This window comes from Prinia subflava, chromosome 1, assembly GCF_021018805.1.
Source record: "Prinia subflava isolate CZ2003 ecotype Zambia chromosome 1, Cam_Psub_1.2, whole genome shotgun sequence".
NCBI classification, from domain to species: domain Eukaryota; kingdom Metazoa; phylum Chordata; class Aves; order Passeriformes; family Cisticolidae; genus Prinia; species Prinia subflava.
In genome coordinates, this window is record NC_086247.1 from 64,012,310 (window position 1) to 64,033,161 (window position 20,852).

Here is a 20,852-nt window from a genome sequence, read left to right on the forward strand (position 1 = left end):
TTTTAACATACAATGGGGATAATTGATTGTTCTGAGAAAGGAAACTATCTAGTTTTAAAAGGATACGAAGAGGTCTCGTTGTTCAGGGAGTTTATTTTAAGAGAATAAGACACTCTAGTTTGGGAGTGTGACGAGGCTTGATCTAGAAATGTGTGTGTGGGTCTGCAAGGGAAGGCTGCAGGTGGAGGTGTACACACATGGAGGTGAACATAGGTACGAATGAGTGAGAGAAAAGCACAAAGCAGGTGAGCAGGTGCTCTCTAGTGTTAAAAGCGGTGATCAAACAGACGATGGCAACAAGACTGGGAAAGGCAGGCTGACTTCAAAATTGCCGAAAACACTTTTAACTCTGGCGTAAGTATGAGGAAAAGCCAATAGGAGAAATCCGTTCATACACAACTACTCTGGGTGAAGCACTCCCAGGAGCCTGCCCACCAGAGTGCCCAAACCTACTTGTTGACTATCCCTGTGCCAAAGAATCCACTTTAATATTATCCCTTAAAATGAAGCGACTGTCCAGTTCACCCGCCCCGCTTTTCCTGCGCTCTGTCCGCCACGCACTCCGCAAGCGCGCCGGGCGCTGAAGGCGCTCAGCCTTCCCGAGGCGCCCTGCCCCAGCAAGAAAGGCAGAGGCCAGGACGTGGCACTGCCTGCCTGCCTCCTGTCGGCCCGGGGATGGACAGGGGGGGGATGGCCAGCGCTGCTTCTCCCGCAGCAGGCGGGACGAGGGGGCCCTCCCCGCGTGTGCGCCCGAGCCAGCTCCCCACCGCCCCGCCGGCCCTGCCCGCAGCTCCGCAGGGCGCCCGCCCTCGCTCCCTCATTCCTCCCTCCCGCCGGCGGAGGGAGGTGGTCCAGTTCGGCCCGGAGCCCAAACAGGCCCAGGTGCTGCAGGCAGCAGCCGCCGCTCCGCGCAGGAGGCGGCCCCGGCCCGGGGGGATCCGCGGGGATACGCTGGGCAGCCCTGCCCTCACCGTCTGGGCTGCTCTCGGCTCCTTCAAAAACCGAATGTGTGACCTCTTCTCTTCTCTTCTCTTCTCTTCTCTTCTCTTCTCTTCTCTTCTCTTCTCTTCTCTTCTCTTCTCTTCTCTTCTCTTCTCTTCTCTTCTCTTCTCTTCTCTTCTCTTCTCTTCTCTTCTCTTCTCTTCTCTTCTCTTCTCTTCTCTTCTCTTCTCTTCTCTTCTCTTCTCTTCTCTTCTCTTCTCTTCTCTTCTCTTCTCTTCTCTTTTTTTGTCCCCCTCCCCCTCAAGAATGATTAACTGTCCCACCTGTGGATCGTACACTTGTTTTCTCCCTGAGAAACGCCGTCTACCTTTCAGGTGAAAATAGAAGGCTCCGGGAAAGCTTCTGAGGTCTTTTATCTTATATCTTTATACCTACGGATACATATTTGCTTATATTTCCCTAGGCGGAAAATTACTAACAATCTTCATAACAGTGTGACATAAGGGAAGCAACTTTCCTAAGCCTCAGATCTGATCTTTAGAGATCCACTTTAGTTTGGTTATTTTTTTTTTTTTTTTTTATTAAGCATTTCCTCCAGTAACATCTCAAAAGGAGGAAGGTAAATCCTGGAAAATACATGGCCCGTTATTAGTGCAAATTTTCGAAGCCACAGACGCCCTGGGGATTTTTTTTTTTTTTAATAGAAGCCGCAAACAAGGAGTGTGTTTCATATGGGTCTATTCATGAGTTTTAGGTTATAGAGAGCCGTCTATATTCTCGGCGCTACCCTGGGCAGACCCTTCTTGCATTGTATTTTAAAAATTAAATGCATTATTGCACTTTACATAAAATAAAATGGAGAAAAAAAAATTAAAAAGGGGAAAACAAGTGATCATAACTCACGCGAACAGACCACCTCTTAGTGCAGGTATTACGGGGCGAATTTAGATAACAGTGTTAACAAAAGTAACGACCGAAATATTAAAGGAAATCTCAGGGAAGGAGCCTCCACGAACAATTCCGCTGCAAGTGCTGGGAAGCGCTGGAGAACCCATTGCCACAGCGCCCCCTCCCACACGCGGCTCGAACTAGCGATCTCATCCCGAAGACGGCCACAGAAAAGTTCTTTCTTTTCCTTTTTCGCTCTCCGTTTTCAGCTCTCGGCTTTAGCCCTGCGAGCAGCCCCACGAGCGGCTCGCCCAGCTCGCCCCGTCCCCCCGCGTTGGCACAGGTCGCTCCCGCACAGCACCCCGCTCAGAAAGAGCCCTACAGACTGGGCTCCTTTTACTAGAAAACCGGGCAACTCCGCTTGCACAGTACGCGTGTGCCATTTGTTATTTTTAAATACAATAGTCTATTATTTAACGTCGTTGTCTCCGGGAGATGGTGGCTGTCCCCCATTTCATGAGAGAAAGGAGAAAACATTCCCAGACCATTGTGTGGTTATGTCACAGGAAACCGTTTCAGCTGCGCATTGTGTTGCATCTTCAAACCCCACCAAGTTCCACTTCTCTTTGCTTGAAAAGTTGCTGTGACCGGTGTCACGACAATTGGGCAATTGGCATTGTGCGGGTGACAGGCGTGTGCGGCTCTCCGGGCCGCAGGGAGCCCTCCCGGGGAGGGAAACCTCTCCTTCACCCCAACGAGGCTTGTGTTTTTATATTTTTTCTTCTTCTTTCACTTGTGTAAAGCCGAGGGGAGCGGGGTCCGGAGTGAATGGCCCCGGGGCAGACGCCCGAAGGTCGGGCAGAGGCAGCAGGAGCCCCGTCCCCACAGACGGGGCTTTCAACTTCACCCGCCCGAAAACTTCAGCCTCTGTCACTGGTGCAAGGAGACGTAGCTAACAAATGACAAAACGCAAAACCTGTCTCCCAGGACAGCAATGAGCGATAGCAGGGGATGGGGTGGAGGGGCTGTCGTCTACCTTCTCAGCTCTGCTGGAAGAAACTGAATTAAAGAAGACAAGGCGAGGTCGCAGTTTAAAATCTGGAAAGGTAAACGCTGACCTAATGAATAAATTATTAAAATAAAAGAAACAGCGTGTAAAGTCTTAATGTCTCTGTGTAGGCATGTTAATTTGCCACAGTTATTACCAATAAAAAGTGCATGTAATACTATTCTGGTGTTTAACAGCGCAAGTTAGACGGCTTTGTATTAGTAACGGGTAGTACTGTGGGAAAATTAGATCTCGGCGGTGGAGCCAAGCAAGTGCAAAACCTCTTCCCTGCGAAAGGCATTCAAATCAAACAGAGATAACTCCGAGAAGAAGTTATATACAAACACCTACACTGATCGCTGTTCAGAAACGTTATTGAAACAGTTTTCTGGTTTGCGTATTGCAAAGCCTTCGCCAGCTATATTTAAATGACCCCACTAGCTATTAGTCCTCCACATTGTGCAGAGTCAAATTAGTGGTGTACTTGTAATAATAAAATGCATACCGGCTCCTTGCAGTGGCTAAATCCATTCCTTTCTGAAGCCATACAAAAATTATGCAAATCAAATCAACGCAAGAACTTGTCTTTGAAATGATAATATTTCACTCCATTAATCTCTGATTGCGAAATTAACCCTGTTTCTGTATATGAAACAATATTTTTGGACTGCACAAATTAAAACATCAGAAATATAATCTGTTGCTCTATGTGTCTGGAGGAAGGGCAGCAATGTTCCTGATTTAAACGTTCCTCACGCCAAAATCACAAAAATTTTTTCTTGTAGACGAAAGGCATGCAGATGGAGGCAAAACCAGCACCTACATTTTACACGGATGGCCACGTAGACCTAACGTGTGTAGCATATGTCAGTGCGTGTAGATATGTGTGGAGATCTGTATCTCTCGTGTGTGCGTGTGTGTCTGTGCGTATCTACACACACTCCGAAGTGAATTACATCAGTTCTCCTGGGATCACGGTATTTATTTAAGTACTCTTCCCAGGTCATAACTGTAACACTCACTTAATAGCATTAATCCCCTGTTATAATGTAAACACAACGGCCATTGTATTCCCAATCTGTATTGTTCCACTAATTATTAAAGAGGAAGAACTAAAAGCAATCAATTCGCGAAGATAAACAACACTTCTCCTGGAAAAGGAACAGCTTCCCAAATAAAAATGCAGAGAGTATAACACATTTTGCAAGGCATGCAGGTTGGCTTAGAGAGATTCATGTATGACTTTATAATGTTATAATTAATTTTGCATTCTCGGCTCTCCAGCTGCTGCTCCTTTCAGAAGCAGAGCTCATATACTTAGAAATCGGTCTGCGGAACACAGCAATTGACTATTCAGATGTAGTCGCATGATATCGATTATTCCATAGAAATGCTGAAATATGAATATGTTTTATATAAAGCCCTTGTTTTTAGAGTTTCTATTTTTATTTAATATATGCGCATTAATCACCAAGCAGGGAAGCAAATGTCTTTTCTGTAATCTGTTGCACTGAGTTTACCAGTTGTTTATCACTCTCTTATCAGGAAGTCGGGAGTTAATGACAAGAAATACCTGTTGGTGTTAACCTCCACCCCCTCACCTGCTTTTTTAAGGATTCCCTCTTCTACAGGCCAGCTGATAGATCTGGATAGGAGTTAATTCGGTATGTCTGGTGGCCAGATCTCTGCTGCTGCTTGTAGCGGCAGGGGTAAACTGGTATGTGGATTTCACTGAAAAGGAGAAGAGTAAAGGAGAGAAATAAAAACTGAGACAGAAAAAGAAAGCGGAAAGCTCGGATTGCTTCAGACACTTTACACATCCCGAGGTCTGACCGTAGTTCCAGCACGGCATTTCCCCCCCTGTCTGCGCCAAGCTATTGAAAAGGCTTCTCCAAGTGTACTTTTTAAAAATCATCTGCATGTTTAATTGATTAACAATAGGCTTCTCCTCACACCCGCAATTTTTCAGCTACTGCCATCTCCCCTCTTGCCGGTGGCCAACCGATTCCCTGGCGTCATCTCCATCCTACCTGAGTGAAACTACTTGAGGTACTTCATGAAGAACTCGGCCATAAATGTCAAGCAACTTCATTTGTTTAAGTACGGAATAAGTGCGCACTCATATACGTTGAAAAAACACAGTTTCATTAACTTTTTTTTTTTTTTTTTTTTTTTTTTTTTTTTTTTTTTTTTTTTTTTTTTTTCCGAGCACCTAAACCATATTAATGAGGCCGTCCCGGGCTGGAAACTTGCTGAAGGTTGCAGGTGAAGGGCTTGTGGGAAGCGCGGTGGCTCCCAGAGCTCAGCCCCGTCCCTGCCCCGCTGCTGCTCCGCACGGACGGCGGCGGAGTTGCGGGCGCAGGTGCGGGCAGGAGGCGGGAGCGGCCTAGCACGCCTCGGCCCTGCAGCGGCGCGGGGGCACGGGCAGGGCCCAGCGCCGCGCCCGGGGGCCGTCGGACCGCAGGAGTGCCGGGGGAGGGCAGCCCCGGCCCCACCGCGGCTGGGGGACACCGACACAGGGGACCGCCGGCACCGCCACTCGTCCCGGGAGGCGAAGGGCAGAGCCTGAGAGCGGGCAGCTCGCCGTCGGCTTCTGAAGGGACCTTCTGGAGCGACCATTAAAGAAATGCATGTACACATGGATGCGTGCATTTCAGCTCGCACGGAGGAGCCAAGAGAGGTGCCTCGTCCTCCTGCATCCAGGCCGGAGCAGCGCTGGCACTGGCTAGAAGCTGAAAGTGTCCAGGGCCAAAGGGAGAGGGCAGGAGAAATTATTAATTACATAGACTGTATTCCAGGAAATTTATCTGATCTGCCAAAAGAAGGAGGGGGTGTGGGGAGAAGGCAGATAGCCCCCCGGAAGGAGTCACCCAGGCCTCTTCCTCGCGCACCAGCCAAGAAAGAATAGAACTGAAAAAAAGATGGAGGGATTTTTTTTTCCTTCATGTGCAAACGCGGTGCGTGACTAGATCTTGACTGTTTGTGGCAACTTATAAAACTGTAAAGTTCACGCTGCCAGGAACAGTGCGATCGTGGATCTGCTGATTTGAGCGGCTGCCCTTCTCCCTACCATATAGGGCAGTACTTTTACCGAGTGTTCGCTCTCCCCTTGCGCACTGCCCGGCTCCGCCGCGCCCGGCCCTGCGCGCACACGCGCGGGCGAGCGCGCACATCTCGCACGCGTGTGCGCGCTGCAGCGCTCCGGAGGGTGCGTGCGGGAGGGGATGCAGATATCTATTGTACACATTCTTCTTTGTTGCCCCTGTGGATATAGAGAGAGGGAGAGAGGGTGTGCGATGGAGAGAGTGCGGAAGAGTAGTCATGGCTCCGCGTGTCCGGAGAGGAGCTGATGAACAGTATCGTCGTTTGGCTTCAGCAGCGTGCTCGCAGTCGGAGAGGCTGCCTTGCATTACAAAGCCTGCCTTCGCTGCCTGCCTTCGCTGCCTGCCTGCCGCCCGCGGGAGGAGACGGAGCCGGGGCCGGGGCCGGGGCCGGAGCGGGAGGGGGCGGGCCCGCCGGGCTATGCAGATGAGCGGCGGTGACGGACAGCTCCGTTTTCCAATGTCCCTCAGAAACTCGAGTGCTGCTTCCCTCAACTCTTCACTCCAGACTCTATACTTCCCCCAAAATACAGGCTCGCAGGCGCTGGGGGAGCTGGCTGGCTGACTGGGAGAACTCCATTTGCAGCAGCCACTTTTCTGATTTCGGGGGCTCGGTTCTCTCTCTGACCCCCCGCTCCCTCCCCCCCGTCCTCCCCCCCTCCCCCCCCAACCTCCCTTCTCCTTCTGTTTCTTTCTTTTTCTCTTTTTTTTTTCTTTTTTTTTTTTTTTTTTTTTTATTAATTAACCCTCTGTTCTTCCATCCCCCCCAGATGCCCTTCCCATCCCAGAGAGATTTCTGACCTTTCCTACTAATTTTCCATTTAGGGGGTTCTTTTTTTTTTTTTTTTTTTTTTTTTTTTTTTTTCCTCCTATTTGTTTTTATTCTGATCGGGTGCGCATGGGGGGGAGCCTACAACAATTCTGATTCTCTACATAACTACACAGAGCCAACCGAGGGCGGGGGGGGGGGGGGGGGGGGGGGAGGGAGAGAGAGAGCGAGAGAAGGAGGGAGGGAGAAAGAGGGAGGGAGGGCTGGAGGGAGGGAGCGGGAGGGCGGGCGGGAGAGAGGGAGAGCACGAAAGCAGCGCCAGGAGCAGCGGCAGCAGCAGGGCCGGTCACCCTCGCCCCCTCCCTGCTCCTGTGCACGCCAGTGCAAGCCATGTCCTATCCTCAGGGTTACCTCTACCAGCCCCCCGGCTCGCTGGCTCTGTACTCCTGCCCGGCGTACGGGGCGTCGGCGCTGGCGGCCCCCAGGAGCGAGGAGCTGGCCAGGTCTTCGTCGGGATCGGCGTTCAGCCCTTACCCGGGATCGGCAGCTTTCACCGCCCAGGCGGCGGCCACAGGCTTCACCAGCCCGCTCCAGTACTCCACAGACCCCGCCACGGGATTCCCCTCCTACATGGTAACTACCGAAGAGAAACCCTCTCCTTCTTCATCAGCATCCGCATTCTCATCCTCATCATCTTCAGCCTTTCTCCTCACACGCTCACCATCAGCCCCCGACACCACTCCGCACAGCCGGGCGCCCCCGCCGCCGCCTCCGCGCTGCCGGCGCCGGCCGCGCATCGCTCCGCGCCCGGCCGGGCACGGGCGGAGCGGAGCGCAGGGGAGCGGAGCGGCGGGCAGGGGCACGGCCGGGGCTGGGGCCGGGACTGGGGCCGGGGCCGGGGCGCCGCTTCGCGTCCCAGCCCAGCGCGGTGCCGGCAGGCCTGGGTCCCGGGCTCTCCGCGCGGTTTGCGGAGCCGGGAGGGCGCTTTAGTTAAGGAAATACGGATGGTCTCAGTCAGTTGGGTTGGGTTGGATGCTTTCATTCTCTCCCCATTTCCGTGTGTGTGTCCCCTGCTTTCCTTTTTTTTTTTTTTTTTCCTTCTTTTTTTTTCTTTTTTTTTTCCCCTAAATATTTTTTTCTTTTCACTGTGATAACACTGGGGAGGGTTTCCTTTTTCTTCCTTTTTTTCCTTATTTTTTTCCTCGCTCTCATTTAAGTCGGTGTTTAGAGGCGCTGGGGGCTTTATTCCCTTGTGGTTTTATTTACTTTCAGTGTGTTTTGTGCTAATGTTTTAACTGGATTTTGGGAATGAAAAGGAGCATCTGTTTGCGATCTGTGAGCTTCGCTTAAGCCCAAGATGGTCGTAGTGGCCGCAGTTTCGGATTTCACTTTCTTCTTATTAGTTTAAGGAGCAGTTGCAATTGCGTGTTGTGTATGTTCTGCGCATAAAGTATATAAATAAAACCATAAACTATATAAATATAAGCTGCACGTCTAGATGGTTATATAGTTTTATAAACATGCACACACAGAGAGAGTCAGACTCATATCTAGTCCGTACACACAAAGACCTGTGCCCAGAATTTGAGACTAGAGCCGCTGTCGATATCCTAGGAGAGGATGGCAGAGGGATAGTTCGTTCTCCCTGCAAAGTGACAGGGAAACTACTTGCTTTCCGTCTGTTCATAATATAGTGCATAAATTGTCGTGCAGTCTTTATTCGAGGTGGTATAAAAGATCTGAGGGTCTCTCTTGTTTTCCCTGTTGAGAAGCAGTAGGCGAGTGGCTGGAAGTTGCAGCGAGGTTGTGAACTGTGCGGGATACTGGGCGATGTTGAGCCTGTGACTCTCCGATCTGCGGGGTTCAGAGACGTGCTGAAAGTTAGCGAGTTTCTTAGCGATATCTTTAACTTTTCTTGCATTATGCAGACTTAAATAAGCGCAATTTAAACGTTAAAGAGCGAATTAAAATGCTAATTACATCGCATTTGAACAATTCGAAACGGTGCATATCTTCTGATTTGCAAATTGGATTTGCAATGCATTAGTGCAGTGAATTGCTAAGTGGCGGCTTTGTTGTATTTTCTATAGCAAAAAAGGAAACATCTTTTGAACCTTTGAGGGAAATGCTGGTATCAAGACACTACCTGTAGGGCCTTTAAAATGTCTACGCGGTTCAAAAATTATATTGGGAAATATTCAATTACAAGGAGCCGAAATTAGGCAGAAAGATGAAAACATCGCCGATTTTAAGCTCGTGTGCCCGTGTCTGTGTGCTGGGCGGAAGAAGGGGGGGTGGGATTGTAACTTAATGGCCTTTGGGTGCTGCTACTCCCCCTCATAGAATATGGATACAAGACACCATCCCGGGGAAATACAAATATAACCGCCGATCTCGCCTTGACAACTCACTAATGGCTATCAGCAATAACAAATTGCCAACCCCACCGTTTTGTTCTGTCCAGGGCTCCCCTTACGACGCCCATACAACGGGGATGACCGGAGCCATCAGCTACCACCCGTACGGCAGCCCTGCCTACCCCTACCAGCTCAACGACCCCGCGTACAGGAAAAACGCCACCCGCGACGCCACGGCCACGCTGAAGGCCTGGCTGCAGGAGCACCGCAAGAACCCCTACCCCACCAAGGGCGAGAAGATCATGCTGGCCATCATCACCAAGATGACCCTCACCCAGGTCTCCACCTGGTTCGCCAACGCCCGCCGGCGGCTCAAGAAGGAGAACAAGATGACCTGGGCCCCGCGGAACAAGAGCGAGGACGAGGACGACGACGAAGGCGATGGGGCGAGGAGTAAGGAGGAGAGTCCCGAGAAGATGCCCGAGAGCAACGAAACCTCTGCAGAGGACGAAGGTAGGCGCAGGGGGACTGCGGCCACGGCGGGGTGGCTCCATCCCGCCCCGTCGAGCCTCCCGGGACCGGGGCAGAGGGATGTGAGCCGGGGGGCAGCATTTAACAAAATCGACCCCCAAACCTGTCCCGTCGCCTGCGCCTGTGGCCAAGGCGGGCGGGGGGCGGCCGGCGCAGCCGTGAGGGGCTGGGCGGGGAGGTGCGGGGGGCTCCTCGGAGGAGCCAGCCCGTGGGGATGGATGCTCCTCGGAGCGGGAGAAGGCCGGGATGGCTTGGTTCTGCCTGGGCGCAGCGGTGGCGCGGTGGTAGCCGGGCTCGCTTCTCTGCCGCTCTGTTTTGCCGCCCCTGCTGACTGCCTCTCTGTGCCCGGCGGGCCCCGCAGGGATCAGCTTGCAAGTCGACTCGCTGACGGACCACTCCTGCTCCGCCGAATCGGACGGCGAGAAGCTGCCCTGCCGAGCGGGAGACCCCCTCTGCGAGTCGGGCTCGGAGTGCAAGGACAAGTACGAGGACATCGAGGAAGAGGACGACGACGAGGAGGAGGACGAGGAGGAGGACATCGAGGAGGATGACGGCGGCGGCGGGGAGCGCGACCCGCCGGCCAAGCCCGCCACCTCCTCGCCGCTGGCGGCCGTGGAGGCCCCGCTCCTCGGCCACCCGCACGCCGACGCCGCCCGCAGCGCCAGCAAAGCGGCGCTGGGGCCCCGCGCCTCCCCCGGCCCCCCGACGCAGGCCAGCAAGCCCAAGCTCTGGTCTCTGGCCGAAATCGCCACCTCGGACCTCAAGAGTCAGACCCTGGGCCAAGGCTGCCAGCCTGCGCCGCTCTCCTCGGCCACCCCCGCCTCCGCCCCGCACAGCGCTGCCTACTCGCCCTCCTCCCTCCTGGGGAGGCATATTTATTACACCTCACCTTTTTATAGCAATTATACAAACTATGGGAACTTTAACGCTCTGCAGAGCCAGGGAATCCTGAGATACAACTCCGCAGCAGTGGCTTCAAACGAGGGACTAAGTCAGACTGTCCTAAATGCCAGCTCTGTCCACAAACAGAGCAGTGACTCTTTGAAAACGATCACTAACCAACTAGAACAACATTACAGGCCCTCTAGCTATGACTCTAAGAAAGGTAGGTGACTTGTTTCTGCCGCTTTCTTCCCTCTTCTCCCTCGTCCTCCTGCCCCCACCCGTAGACGTCCCCTATGGGCTGTAAATACTGAAACTTCTCTGGAAAAAAAACCAGTGAGCCGGGTGCCACCGCTGCCAGAGCGAAGATGGGCACTCATGTAACTTGGGGATTAAAACCCGCATGTCGCCGTTGTGTCGGTACCTGCCCATAAGAGCAGCGAGAGGAAATGTGAAAGACGACTTTTAGATCAGTCTCACAGGCTGCAGACGCAGCTTTGAAAAGTAATTTTTTAAAGAAACGAAAACTACACACAAAGCTATCCAGAGAGCATTGGTGTCATTGCCTGTAATTTTTTTTTTCCTGACAAACTGGTTTGACTCTCTTTGTTACCAGTATTCTCACGGGGCTTTTTTTTCAGCTTTGGGTTCAGATAATTGCTGACCTTGGACGTGAAATTACGTGGAGCGTGACATTTTTTGTAACTGGTTACTTCTTGATTTGATTGGGTTTTGCTTGGTTTTGGTTTTTTGGGGTCTTTTTTTTTTTTTTGGGGGGGGGGGTTGGGTTGGTTTGTTTTGGGTTTTCTTTTTTTTCGAAAAAGTTTTGCGATAATATGGCTGTCATCTTATTCTACAAAAATACTCGAGATACAGGCAAATATAAAATATTGGCTGGTCTTTCAAACGACCCAGCCACGAATTCTGCACCAGTGAGGGCTGGGACCTAGGCAGAGTGTATAATCTAGTTAGCTGGCTGTGTCCTGTGACTAACTGACGGTTATATTTTGACAGATCCCGCTGAAGTCTGCACAGTAGGAGTACAACCATACCTATAGAAGTGCAATCACACAGCAATGCAAGTAAGTGAGAACATTTTCTATTACGCTGATCGTTTGGCATCAGGTCTGAGATGTGCTGCACAGTTCTAGACTTGCTTAACCTTAATTTCTTGCTTCATTACTTGGGAGTTTGGCCACAAAGTAATTTTTTTTTTCTGCTGTTTTCGGAAGCCTCTTATGATGACTTTTCTTTCTTGGGTTTTTCTTAATTTCCAAGCCAGGTTAGACAGTTCCCTCACTTTGCATACTCTTCGCTTGTGTAAAGCAAAGCCATAGGGCCTACCTAAAAGTTATGGAAAGAAATCTTTGGGGAAAAAAAAATACCTTTGAAGGTATTGTTATTTAAAACGAGAGTGCTTGTGCTCACGTGGCAATGCTAAAATTGTGTACGCTGAGTGGGGCTTCAAGCAGTGACTTATTTAAAATAAAAAGGGACAACTGTAAGAAAACTACATGAATCTTAAGCAAGGTATGTTATCTGTGGCTTGGCTCTTGCCTAGCTAGCAAAGGCACTCTGAATACTTCCAGTATTTAGAGCTAAATAAACATCAACAAAAAAAAAATTGCCTTGCCTATATTCTTCAACTAACTTTTATTTTTGTTAGAAGAAATTAGACTAGTAAGAATTTTGCCTTACTTCCTTTCCCGACCACCCCGTTTAATGGTGTTAGAGTTTAATTGAAGGATTTTTGGTTGATCTGGTTTTTTCCTTGGTCCACAGGTAGGTGTCACAATTGCTTTGAAAAAAGTCAGCAAGCCATCATCTCTCCCCGAGCTAATATATATAACAAATCTCTAAATCCGGATCACATCTGGTGCCACTGTATAAAAGAAGACCACAGAGCACTATTAAATCTTCAGAATCTAATTATTAAACCAGAATTTTGTTGGACATATGTGAGTTTGCTGGTATAGTATAGTTTCCCCAATGTATGTGTGACTTTTGAAAACAGATCTGTTTTTCTCAGGATATCTTGAATTGATCACTTCATTGCCACGGTATCTATTCAATAGGTGTGATAGGATTTATTGTAAAATTTATTTGTAAAAGATGTATACAGTAGAGATAATAAAGATGTGATTGGAGAACTTGAGTCCTTACAAAGTGGAAACAAATTTGATATTTATTTTTGTAACAATATAAAGCTTCTAGTAATTTATGCAAGTTGTATTGCAATGGAATCTGAACTTTTTGTAAATAAATTTTGCCTGGTTTTTATTTGAAACGTTGATGGTTATACAATCTTTGGTTGTTTAACAAGAATTCTTTACTAATTTATATCTCTAATTGTAAATAAAACCAGACTAGTCTGCAACAACGTTGTGTTTTTCGTTCATTTCCCTTAAAATACTAACTTATTATTTAGAAAAGGAGGAAAGTTCTAATTTCACTAGTAGAGCTAAGTTCATAAAATGAGTAAGCAATTTAAACATATTGCAAATATATACTTTGCATAAATTAATTCCTTCTGGCTTGTTCCGTTATACTCAAGCTTTAAATACACTCATATGTACAAATACATATTTGTATATATACATGAATATGCATAGAAAGGGTGATGGGAATATATGCATGTTTCTTATCAACTATTCGTACTGGGTGTGAAGTAGCTCTTTATTTGACTTGTCATTCTTTAAATTCACATTTTCTAGGGGAAAAAATATTATCAGCTGTGGCTTACTTCTAATTTTCTAATTACTTCTTTTTGGCTTCGGGCTAAAATATGTGAGGATAAAAAAAAAAAGTCAGATACCTCTTTGGGGGGTTTTATGGTTTTTCCCTCTTTATATTGGTAAACCATATCCTTACAGTTACATTGAAAACCTGCTTTTATTTGAATCATAAAATTAGCCAATTCATAATTTTAATTTTTAGTAATGTGAATCCTCATATAATAAAATTTCAGAAAAGAAATGAACAATCATTTATTTTCCCCAAAAGATAAATTGAGTGAATATAACTTACGGTTATAAAACAAGAATAATAGCTTCTTAGATTGCCCTTTAATCAATCATACACTTATTTTTCAAGAGGCTCATCTATTTTATTCCATGATTAATAATGTTCCAGCGTGAGAGCATTATTAGATCCCAGCAGGGGAGATCCTGAATGCTTTTAGCTGCTTTGGAATGGTCAGTTGGGGTTCATTATGGTCTGATATTGAACAATTTATAAAATCTTGTCTAAACATCTGCCAACTCAGATAGGCTGATGTGTCTGAAGATGGGAAATTGCTGGACCAGTTGATATTGACAAACGGATCTCTCTCCAGTGGCTTTTTGTTCAGTGAAAATTAGTGGCCTCTTGCTCAGGTCTTGTTAGAAAGGGCATTTGAAAGTGATCTTAGATACTTCAGGCATCAGCCTTGGGAAGGTTAACTGGATAAAGAGCCCTGCTAGTCTGGAGTCCGGAAATATGTTGTGATTATATTAAACAGGGGGAAAGGAAGCTGTTTTTCTTGAATGCATATACACCATTCCCATGATCCATCTTCCTTTACACACCCCCATCACCCCAGTTTGTAATTTACCCCTATAAAGACATCTAACTGACTGAGAAAATGCATATGTTTTTCAGCTGAAAGGGCAGAAATTACTAACGTTATCCTAGAATATTATCCTAGAGTACTCTGGGATCTGCCTAGCTAAATTTAAAGTAGTGAAGATCTTTGCAGCTGGAGGCCTACTCATACTCTTATGCTGTTTGTGGAATGATGCTTCTTTGCTCCTATAACATCCTCTTTTTGCATTGAGGTAGAACGCAATTGTATCTGCATGTAGTGTGTAGTACAATTAGGCAAACAGCTAAGAAGTAATTAATTTTTCCCCTCCAGTTTAGCATATGAGGTAGATTGCAAATATTTACTATAATCGTCCTCAGCCGTCTTTACTGTGCAGTCCAGGAAGGTTTTATGGAGGGATTTTTATGTCAGGGGAGATGCCTGAACTTTCTTTCCTCCACTCTTTCTACCACTCCGTGAGCCCCCACCACCCATGTTACACGTCCCAGGTCTCTGTTGGACACAAAGTGTACATTTCAATTGGTAAAAACCAAAAGCTGTGGCAGAGATTAAAAAAGGCTAATGACATTCCTTTGATGTTTATACGCCCAAAGACTTATAAAAGATTTCCATAATTTACCCACCCTTGCTAGTATTTAGACCTGGATTTCTTTCTGGAAAGAAAAGTAGAAAGACTCGGAAAACTCGCTTTCAAGTATTCACTATGTATGTAAAACCCAATGGACTTCTCTCATCCTCTGAGAAATTCACAAACGGTTCGTGGATACAGATGGGCGCCATTGAAATGATTTGGCATATGAATTTATTTTTTTAAACAAGAAACTAATGGGCGAGAACTGCATATTCAACATCATTCGAGATTTAGTAATCAAAATTGAAAGCAGGAGGAAAGTGTAGCTTGCTAGATTGTTGGCAAAAACAGTGTGATTATTTCAGTGTAGCAAGAAAGAGGGATGAACGATAAAATACATCACTCTGTGTATGCTTTATTTCATAACGATGCTAATGAGCCCGCTGGGATTAAAATCTCACACCCCTTTCTATATTTACTCCCTCTTCTCCCCACCCCCCGCCCCTGGTTTCTGTGCTCATTTCGGAGCTGGAAAGGCAAACCCTTCCCTCTTTGGGGCCAGAGGTTTCATTAGAGCTGATTTATTGAAATTCAGGCTTTAATCTCAGGTGGGATCCCAGAGGAATTTGGGCTGTCGTCAAATAGGAAGAGGGTCGCTTTCCACTTTACACTTCCTGGGCTGCTTCTTTCCTCGCTCCCTGCAAATGTCAACATTTGTTCTCAATAAGAGAGTTATTGTTTCAGAAAAGCTGCTCACCGACTGCCTTTAGGAGCAAAAAAAAAAAAAAGTGTCGCCCACCTTTGTTTGGCTAAAGGCTGGGGAAGGGGATGGGGACGGAGCTTACAGGCAACTCAGGCCAGCTCGGACAGAGACAGACAGACAGACAGATGTGGGAATTGCTGCTACGCACCAGCTCGAGGCTGGAGGGAAACGGGCTAAGGGAAAAGTTAATGTAAAGCGCAGTGGCCATCTGCGTTTATCTCCCCTCTCCGTTGACGTATTTGCCCCCGACGTGCTTAGCCCTTGTAACAGAGAGATAGGCTGCAAGGAGAAAAAAAAAAAAAAAAAAAAAGTAACAAAACCCACCACCAACAAAAAAGGACTGCCTTCACGGATTTCTACCCGCGGGGTTCAGGTCTTCATGTTCTGGGGAGGGATGGAAGGGTGATCTTCCAGGTGAAGAAAGAAGATGTAAGGCTGGCTGTCTGATTGAGCCCTACCTGACGGCAGCCACCTCCCTCCCGGGCCATCAATCAGCTCCCGACACGGCGGGGCCGCCAGCCCCGCGGCGAGCAGCGGGAGTGGCCCGGGACCGGCCAGCCCGGAGCGGAGCAGCCCGGCCCGACCCGCTCCGGGCTGGCCTCGCCATGTCCATCCTCAGGGGAAAAAAAACACAACCCTGTCAGCACTGAAAGTTTCTGGCTCCGTCACATGTTACATCTCACTTGAAGGCGGTTCAGACTCAGTGCTCGTCTGAGAGACCGTGGCGGGAGTGTAATCAATACCGGGAGGGTTTTATTGCTTATTAATTTTTGAAAGAAACAATCCACCCCTCCCCCCAACCCAACCCCACCCCCACAAAAACAACAACAGCAATAACAAAAAACCAACCAACCAGCCAACCCCCCCCCCAAAAAAAACCACAAAAAACAAAAAAACCCAAAAAAAACCAAAAAAAACCACCCCAAAACCCACACCCCCGACAGAATTTATACATAGGTCTATCGATTCTTTGTCTTCTGCATTCAGACATATCTCGGGTACTTAGGCAAGCTTCCCAAGATCCAGGTAGTCGAAAAAATACTTTCTATTGTAGGAACTAAATAATGATGATAAAAATGTACTGTTATTAGAGGAACACTCCACAATAAGTGATGTGATTTTCATATCTTTGTTTTTAATCCAGTAACTAATAACTTGGGTATATTTCCAGCTTCTAAAGAAATAAAAGGGGGCGGGGGGAGTTAAAAACAAAAGGATCCATAGTGCGTAGTCAAAGCACCTATGCATCTAATCCCTAATTATTACTCGGCGTCTCTGCAGCAGAGTGTTTTTTGAAAGTACGGAGGGAAAGCGCGGTCCGCGGGGCACGCTGGCACACAGGTAGCTCGGAGCTGCATGCACCGACAAGGAGGCAGGCGGGCTCTGGGGGAGTGTTTTACCTGTGAGCGCCCTGCCCGAGGTGACAGCCCCGCTCCCGCAGCCTGGACCCGTGCCCCCCCTCCCGAGCCGTGACTCATGGAATAATGTCACCATTTCACATCCAATCCCGACCGAGCCGGCTGCATTTCCCGGGAGCAAGGAGTAAGGGACGGAGGGACGTGGCCACTCGGCCTCGGGGGTGGCCACCGTTAATCTGGATCCTTGCGGGATTTAAGGACTGAAAAAAAAAAGGGCGTGGGTGTCACCCCGGCCCTGCTGCTCTCGGAAAAGCAGGAACGCACACAAAGCAGAAAAAAGTCATTACTCCACTCGGTCTTGTGTCATCCGTGACGAGGGATTTCAAAATACTCCCGAATATTTGTGCAGGGGACAAAAAAAAAAAAAAAAAGTCCGATTGCTCCTCGCACGGCGGCTGTGTGGATACTGTTGCTGCTCGGGCTCTTAAAGAATGCCTGAGAAGTAAAATAAAAATAAGTATGTGCATTTTTATAGGGAGATAAATTGACAATTTATTGTGTATAACTTCTGATCAATTATTAAACGTTAGTGTCAACAACAGGGTTATAATTACCTTCAGTTATTTAAAGGGATATTTATTTTTTCTTCTCTCTGATCTGGTAATTAGTTAATGCTCTGGAGTAATGAATTCAAAGCTGATTTGATAATGATTGAGACAGGGATTTTTCCCCTCTCTTTTGGCAGCCCCCCCTTGCAGGGAGGGGGAGGGGAGGAGGTGTCTCTCCCCGTTTGCAAAGAGTCCATGTAAAGGCAAATCACTGCCCGTTTCACTTTTCAGACCATAAATAACGATTCTGGGAGTAAAAAGGCGAAATGACAAACAAATAGAGCGCAGCTGGGATGAATAAGGCCGATCAAAGTTAGCGGGGGCCATCGCTTCCCGCAGCCGCCGCAGGTCTGAGTCCCATAAAGGTGCCAGCAACCCTTACCTCTCTCCCTGAGATCAAGGGAGAGGGTGAGCAGGGCATTTTAACCCCCTGACATCTTCCCGCGAGCGGAGGAGGGGAAAGAGAAGAAGGAAACTGCATATTTCTTGTTTGGGGAATGAATGCCTTCACCATTGCTCTAGGGAAGGGCTTTCACCTGGAGTCCGTGGAGCTCCCGCCCAGCCGCGGAGGATGCACGGGGGACAGAGGGGAGAGGCTCCGAGCGCTGCGGGGCTGGCTCAGCTCCTCGGGGCGGCGGACGCGCAGCCCGGTGCCTGGTGTAAATGATCCCCAACCCGACTCAGCCCTCAGGAGGGGGAAGCAAGAAATAATTTTTTTCCCCCTCCTTGCGAGAGCTCGGCAGAGTTTCATCGTGAAGAAAAGAGCAAAAGAGCAGCCCACAGGAAGAGTGGCTGCCGCCTTGCTCCCGTGTCTCGGGGCATGGGTAACCCCCTCCTCCCCGGGTCTGGGACTCGGCAGCCCGGGGGAGCCCTCGGAAAACTCCCTTCCCCCCGCCCCAGAGGCGTGTGCCGCTGAGCCGAGGTAGAAGCCCCATTGTTGCCTCCCTCCCGCTTTCCTAGACCTCTACTTAATTTAGCGTCAGGCGAGGTCTGGAAGCCAACAGGGGTGGTGTTTGGTTTTTTGTTGTTGTTGTTTTGTTTTCGTCTCATTTTTTTTCCCTCTGTTTCTGTTTTTTGGTGGGTTTTGTGTTGGTTTTTTTTTTTTTTTTTTTTTTTTTTAGTGCGATGGGGCTCGTTTTACTGCAGCCCTGAGCGAGATGGAATAAGTGTACGTGATATTATACGTAACAGTAATACGCTTATATATAAAAATGTTTTCCCAATGCAACAAAACTGCACTGGGAATTGCAGTGCAAAATGCAAGTTTTAAAATTAATTCATCCTGACAGGTCTGACATCGCCCGGCTCCCTTTTTCCTGCAACTACGTCCGCAAATGAATGCCGCTTCCAGAGTGTATGTTTTAATTTGTCACATCAAGGCAATAAAAGGGAGCGATATATACTTAAGCCAGTTAACATTGTAATAACAGGTTTAAAGGAGCAATTAAATGGTAGTGAGTCGCATGTCTGACTTTCTATAGGCATTACCACATCAATGGTACCTTTTAGGCTGACTATAACTTAGCATGATTGTCTCAATTAGTTTAGCTACATGATAGTTATTGTGAACTCTTTGTGAGTAATCAATGTTACGCAAGCTTATGGGAAGGAGGCTTTAACAAGGGTGAGCAGCAGCTAAACAACACGGACCTCCTTTTTTAAAGAAACACCTTTCTCTCTCTGTGTCTCTGCTTCTCTCTCTCTCCCTCTCCTCTTTATTTCTTTCCTCCAAGCCCCAAGAAAGAAAAGGTAATTTATAGACATATAAATCTGTTTCCGAGATCGGTGTAGCTGAACGCAGATTTACAGGCAAAAAGCTGCTTCTGCCGCGGTTGATCAACGAAAGAGCCCAGCGTGGATAGCGAGGCACCCCCGCTTCTCCTCTCCTGGGCTTGAGTGGTGCACGCCGTGGCTGTTGGCTGCCACGATTGAGTCCCGAGCCACAAATAACCTTGCGGGATGCTCGCCTCAAACGATAGGTGTGTGCAGAGCTCTCAGGGGCGCCTGAGCTTCCCCTCGCTGAGAGCGGCGCGGAGCGCTGCGGGGACAGCCCCGCGTGTGCGGCTGTGAGGACCGGGGCGCAGGGAGGAATCACCGTAAAGCGGGGCTCTAAACACGATTTAATGCAGGGAGAAGGGTCCTGCCGGAGTAACGGGCCGCTCGGTAACTTGTTAATTCTCCACTCACAGGCTCTCTCGCTAAATAGTAAGCCGCGGCTGGTTAATGCAAAATGCAGAGGGGTGGAAATTGAGTGGGAACTGCTTAAATTGCTTCAAAACACTAACAAGTATGTACTGTTTTCTGTCACGGGGAAAAAAAAAAAAAAAAAAGAGCGAGAGAGCGTGTACCACTGAAATTTAAGACAAACAAAATGCAGGGAATATTTCCATTGGCGAACTTATTCTCATTAGTCCTAACAATGTCTCGCCATTAGACAAGGCTAGAGTCAGCCTCAGTCGCAAGATTTAAGATCTGCAAGCTTTTTTTTTCTGTCTCTTTTTTTTTTCTTTTTTTGCATGCACGTTACATTTCTGTCATGCTTTGCAGAAGAACACGATATCCCCAAAGAACCCAAAGAAGAAAAAAAATACTCTGACAGCAACCATTAGTTAAGAGCGCAATGAATAAACCCCTTGCACAAGAGTATCAGGACTAATTAAGATTCTGTTTAGCAGCCCTGGATGGAATGTTAATGTAGCTTTGACTAACTGGGAATAAGCAGGGGGAAAAACTGCATTTTAAGAGGAATGCTGGGGTGATAACATCTCTCACTTCTTCTGTCCAAGGTCTGCCCAAGCCTGTTACAAAGTCATTATCTCAAATTACTCCTGTACTTCATTTTTAGAGGGTTTGGGCAAGATCCCCTGGCGTTGAAGCGCTGCCTAGAGCCTCACAAAGCCAATACTCTCTAAGGGGATAAAGGCTGAATCAACCCACTATCTCTACCTTCGAGAGTTTGCTGGTACCAGTTTCTTGGACAAATACAGCCAGGATTCTGGAGGCAGATTAGGATCTATTGCTGGCGTCTCCTCACAAATCCCTAAAGGGTTTTTGACCCTTTGAAGTTTCCTCTATTTTGCTTACACAGAAGTTTACATGATTAAGTCAGGATTTTACAAGGCTCAACAAGGCAAATTTAGTCACCTCGGAACACTCAACACCAAAAAAAGAGTAAAATATCCAGTTGTCCTGCTACTTGTTTAGTTCCAGAAATACTAGCTTACTCTCCTGTTTGGAGTGATTAATTTAATAAAATAGAAAAATATCCACAAGACTACTTCAGTAGGGAAGGGTAACAATAATTAATTAAATTATTATTTTATTATTATTAAAATAATAAGGATTGTTATTTTATTTTAACTTTTTTCTGGCCTTTGGTGAGTCCCCAATCTCAATGATTGTTAATGCATCTATGTTTACCAGAGAGTGGATAAAACTTCCTGAAGTCCTT

At 47.8% G+C, this 20,852-nt stretch overlaps 1 protein-coding gene across 1 annotated transcript; it reads left to right on the forward strand.

The window, feature by feature from the left end:
* The first annotated feature begins 7,016 nt into the window (after positions 1 to 7,016).
* IRX2 (iroquois homeobox 2) lies at positions 7,017 to 12,775 on the forward strand. The gene is made up of 5 exons (XM_063419907.1): positions 7,017 to 7,381; positions 9,213 to 9,618; positions 9,998 to 10,741; positions 11,533 to 11,600; positions 12,301 to 12,775. Exons 1-4 carry the CDS (start codon positions 7,139 to 7,141, stop codon positions 11,574 to 11,576), a joined length of 1,437 nt encoding a protein of 478 aa, XP_063275977.1. The 5' UTR covers positions 7,017 to 7,138; the 3' UTR covers positions 11,577 to 11,600; positions 12,301 to 12,775.
* Positions 12,776 to 20,852: the final 8,077 nt, after the last annotated feature.